Below are 5,104 nucleotides of genomic sequence, written 5' to 3'. Positions count from 1 at the left end.
TTTAGGTGGAAGCCCACGAAAGACTATGGGTAAAACAGCAGACTCGACGTCACTTGTTTGAAAAGCATGACTGAAGAGTAACATCCACGTTTGTGAACATGCCATTATGGCTCACATGGAACTCTTCATGTGTGTGTTCCATCCTTGCAGATCCCACCATATGGGGGCAGTATTCTCATATCTTATTTGACGTCTACTGGCCTCAGTGGTTGCGCATATTCCAGATGTTCAAATAGCCAGTCATAACCATTTTCGTGTACACACCAGTGTATAACGGAACGGTATTACCGAATGTGCAACCAAGGGGAGCACATTTAAAAATAAATGAAAATGCAAATGCAGGCGAAGTCAAAAGAATTTTAGGCAACAGGGATGTATGATCCAGGGGTGGTTGATGTCTCTGCTAGTAACCAAGAAAGCTGATCTTGACATCCTAGCATGCTGTCGCTAGCAAATACTAAAGATGATAGCTGGAACCCTGAGCTGGTATCATTTGCGAATCTTAATTTTCGGCCCCCCCCCCCCCCCCTACCCCCCCCCCCTTTTCTTATAATAATTTACCTGAAACATTATAAAACGCAGACGCACAAGTTTCAAGATTTTGATGAGTTATATGAGTTATAAGGACTCAGTCAATTGAAATATATTCATTAGGCCTAATTAACTATGGATTTCATGACTGTGGCAAAGGGTGCAAGCCATGAGTGGGCCTGGGAGGACATTTAGGCCCACCCACTTGGCAGCCAGGCCACCCATGGGCGGGTCAAACATGGGACAACACGTTTACATGTGGAACAAAATATAAACGGCAGAAAGCAGTCTATGAATACCCTGGTATACAGTCTATCGCCTCGGAACCCCACACAGCAGGCCAGATCGGTGAGTGGCATTAGCAATTTGAACCTCCATTAGCGACTTAAAGCAGTATTTCAGTTAGTAATTGAAGTTGTAGGTAATCATTTAACTATTTGGGTAGCTCCACTTGCTCTCATGTAATCAACCCACCCCCCTATCTCTCTCTTTCTCTCCCTCCTAGCCGTTACAGAGGATAGAGAATGACGTGGAGCTGTTGGGGGAACACCTGTCCTTAGGGGCGGGTCTCCACTACCCCCCCGCAGCCCACCCCGGCCTGCCCCCCCACTCCACACAGCTCCACTTCCTTTCCCATGATCCACTGCCACAGGAGTTCTTTGGAGTGGTGAGTGTCTCTCTCTGCCATTCTCCTCAAACCACCTTTATCACACATCAGGGTGATGGTTGCATCGTTGTCTTTTAAGCCATTTTAAAAGCCTGTGTTGGCTTTATTTTAAAATCTGGTATTGCCAGCGACGTTGATGATGCCACATCTCTTCTCTCAGTCGTATCCCAGCTTCATACCACGACGTATCCCAGGACGACGCTACCGCTCCCAGCAGCCACTGCCACCCTCGCCTTACCACCCCAGTTTCCTGCCTTACTTCCTGTAAGTCCACCATCCGCTTCTAGCTCGACATCATGGGAGTTGTAGTTTAGAGAATCTGGAGACACGGCCATATTGTGTGGAAGAAACCTACTCTTGTGGCACAGCATATTTGTGTAAATACTGCTGAGCTTTCATGTACAGCATGCATCTGCCACTCTCAGTTCTAACGCGCTGTGTAGGCACACAGTGTCTGTAGGTAAGTGTGTTTCTCTCCCTCTGTCAGCTCCATGCTGCCAGTCCAGCCAACAGGCCCTGCCATCAGCCTGGAGCTAGACGTAGATGACGGAGAGGTGGAGAACTATGAGGCCCTTCTCAACCTGGCTGAGCGTCTGGGAGAGGCCAAACTCAGAGGACTGACCAAGGGAGACATTGAACAGCTGCCTTCCTATAGGTTCAACCCCAACAACCACCAATCAGAACAGACGCTGTGAGTACTTCCCCTATCAGAACTGAATATGAGGATATTAACCTTCGCATTTATCAATCGGATCATACAGTTGGTGTTGGCGTTTCTGTTGTAAAAACATTGTACTGTTGATTTGCAGGTGTGTGGTGTGTATGAGTGACTTTGAGTCTCGTCAGCTGCTGCGGGTTCTACCCTGCAGTCATGAGTTCCATGGAAAGTGTGTGGACAAGTGGCTCAGGGTGAGTTTCTCTCGCTCCAGTATTTCACAATTCAGGATCAACTAGTTGGCAAACGTACTGTTCTAGATGCTGTGAAACGTCTTAATTCTTAGTTCCCTCATGTCTGGAGTTGTTTCCCTGTAATGATCAAGTCATCCCTGCAGGTTAACTGACATTGTCACTCTCCCTCCCTCTGGTTGTCTCCAGGCTAACAGYACGTGTCCCATCTGTAGGGCTGATGCCTCCGAGGTCCAGCGAGACTCGGAGTGACCAGCAGGGGGGACAACCACGCTGACAGTTGTAGCACTGCCCTCCATCTCTCCTTTAGCGCTCTTGCCCTTCTGTCCTCTCTTTATACTCAAACTCCATTCCCACTGGTCCAGCACACACCCATTGCATCTCTCTAGCTCTGAATGTCCTTCAGCTGGTGTGTGTGTGTGTGTGTGCGCAGGAACGTGTTTATCTGTATGATTCCTGGCGTTGGTATGTACAAGCTTTGAGTGTGTGTGTGTGTGTGTGTGTGTATGATACTGTATTTTAGTGTCTCTGATCGTGTGTGTGCTTAGACTTGGGTGTCCACACGGCCCTCTCCATGTAGTTGACACGTGAAGGTCCATGCCACTGCGCTGCCTCTCTGTAGAACTAGTTTCTGTTTGTTTTTGTTTAGTTTCTCTGCCTGGCTGTTTACCTCGTCATTCCTGTTGCTCATTGTTACCACGACAACACGCTTCACCGTATTCCTCAGAAGTTTCTCTTCTATTTCTCTTTATTTTTGTTCCTTATTAAATATGATCAGTTTGTCTGACTGCAGTGGCACATATATATATATACTGTATAAATATATMAATATCTGTATACCAAATAAAAGGCTTGATATTAACTTTTTAAAAATCACATTTTGTACAGGTTATTTTTTTTTTGTATTATYAGCTGTGGTGCAGTTAGGTTTGATTGTGCTCAATTGATTTGTGTTCTGGATGTGTTAGACTTTAGGTGGTGGTTCGTTAATAAAAGACATTATACACTGATCTGTCTGCTGTCTGTTTCATGTCGAGGAAACACACCAGAGTATAGGACGCCCGACCTCAGGCAATCCTATCACCTCTCCACAGAACATGATCCATCAATTTCCTGTCGCTTCTACATGTGTTTGTTAACACCCAGCAGGTGATCGCCAGCACGCTGCGGCCACCTGCTGCTTTCAGCCGTTAGTCTTTCCGGTGTGTTTCTTCTCAATTGGTGGCTGGCTTTGTTTATTTGCACCTTAAACTGTAATAACTGCAAACTGCCACGGGGTGGTGTCACAGTTCTTTCTAAGGCATGGTGATTTATTTTAGAGAGGGAGGAATGGGTCTCAGTGTTTCAAAGAGGCTTCCTCTCCTTATATCCTCATAAGGTTTACTCCTGGGTACAGATGGAAGCCAGACGGATGCGTTTTACACATAGAAACCAATTCTGATCTTTTGTCCAATTATTGGTCTTTTGACCAACCCGATGTGTTCTTTTGCCATTTGGGAAAAAATATTACAATTGGGCTCCCTGTGTAAACGTAGGCTATAATAATCAGATGACACAACCATCCAGTTCTATCAGATTGTTTAAGGGTGGAGATTAGGGTTTGGTTAAGGACTAGGCACTAGATCAAAATAATAAAATGAGTCCCAAAAGACAAGAATGAACAGGTTCTACAAGGCAGGATATGATATGTTTAACACTTTAACCAACACATTTTTCCACAGTCTGGCCTATGAGATATGCAATGATCAACACATTAACTTGTGTTTACCCTGGCCGGTGACCCACTTACGCTAGTCTGCTCTGTGACCCCATATGGAGCATCGACATAGCCGTACGTCTGGCCTGTTAGTTGCCTAGTGCACGGCTGTTAACTACATCACATGGAGGGAGTTGTCTGTTCATGGTGAGCCTTTCACCAGGCTGTCTCCAGGCAATGTGCCCTCTGACCTGTGTAATGTAACCATACAGGATTACTCACACATTTGACTTCGTATACTCTTTCATTTTATTCTCTTCCACTCTCTCTATTCTCCCTCTTTCGGTCATTTCCCTTACTCTACCCTTGTTTACTATCCTTTCTTCGTATCGCATTTGATGATTCATGATCACTCACCAGCTAAAGAGAGAGGTTATTATTCCAAGCTGAATGCCCTGGCTCTAAGTAGCCTGATGCACGGAGAGTGAATGAGATCCGTTTGGCATATTGTCCCTTCACGCCACACTGGTGCGTTGGGCCTGTTGTGGAACAGAAGCCTTCCTCTGAGACACCCTGACACTGATCCACACCTCTGTCTGTCACAGACACTGTCAGGAGTCATCTGGTACGCCAGATGCAGACGGATCTAAACACATACACACTGGACACAGGAGACAGTTGCATTTGACTTGTGAGTGTCGTGGGATGTGCAGAAAGAGAGAGGGAGGGAGTGGGAGGTAAAAGAGGGGTAGAGGATGGAGAGAAAAATAGTCAATCGTAACTGCAGGTTTATTTCTTAAAACGGAGAAATTCAGCTCTGAGCAGGAGCAGGTCTAAAGATTAATTAGCATTCTAGCAACTATCTTTCATTAACTTTCACCAATTATACAAGGGTATAAGAAACAGTTTCTTACAAAACAGCACAGGGAGAGAGAGTGTGTGTGTGACAGCAAGAGAGGCAAAAGGAGAGCGAATCTGAGTTCATGTTTAATTGAATCGGAGGCCTTTTGGCCCAACTTTGATGACTCAGAACAATAAGCAGAGGAGAGGCAACTCTTCCCACGTCCTTCACCCTAAATACCCTTCCATCCCTCCTTCCTCCGCTGTGACCACTGCCCATCCCTACATCCTCCCGTCCAAACCATCCTCCACCCCTCGCAGAGTAATGAAATGGAAGAGATATGGGATTTCTGCCTAAACTGTCTCTCCAGTTAAAGCTGAATGAATTCACTGAGCACTGTTTCACATTCTCTGTGTGTCACTCTCCGCGCTTAGATCTCTGTGTCTGTCTCTCAATTCATTTT

At 45.9% G+C, this 5,104-nt stretch overlaps 1 protein-coding gene across 1 annotated transcript; it reads left to right on the top strand.

Moving 5' to 3' along the window:
• The first annotated feature begins 822 nt into the window (after positions 1-822).
• LOC111965728 (E3 ubiquitin-protein ligase RNF38) lies at positions 823-3,114 on the top strand. The gene is made up of 6 exons (XM_023989989.2): positions 823-879; positions 1,037-1,198; positions 1,359-1,462; positions 1,686-1,889; positions 2,008-2,107; positions 2,294-3,114. The coding sequence occupies exons 1-6, from the start codon at positions 823-825 to the stop codon at positions 2,354-2,356; spliced, it is 690 nt and encodes a 229-aa protein (XP_023845757.2). The 3' UTR covers positions 2,357-3,114.
• The last annotated feature ends 1,990 nt before the right edge of the window (positions 3,115-5,104 follow it).

Source organism: Salvelinus sp. IW2-2015, linkage group LG6.2, assembly GCF_002910315.2.
Source record: "Salvelinus sp. IW2-2015 linkage group LG6.2, ASM291031v2, whole genome shotgun sequence".
Taxonomy (NCBI): Eukaryota; Metazoa; Chordata; class Actinopteri; order Salmoniformes; family Salmonidae; genus Salvelinus; species Salvelinus sp. IW2-2015.
The sequence above is the reverse complement of the archived record's forward strand: the minus strand, read 5'-3'. Positions and strand labels throughout refer to the sequence as shown.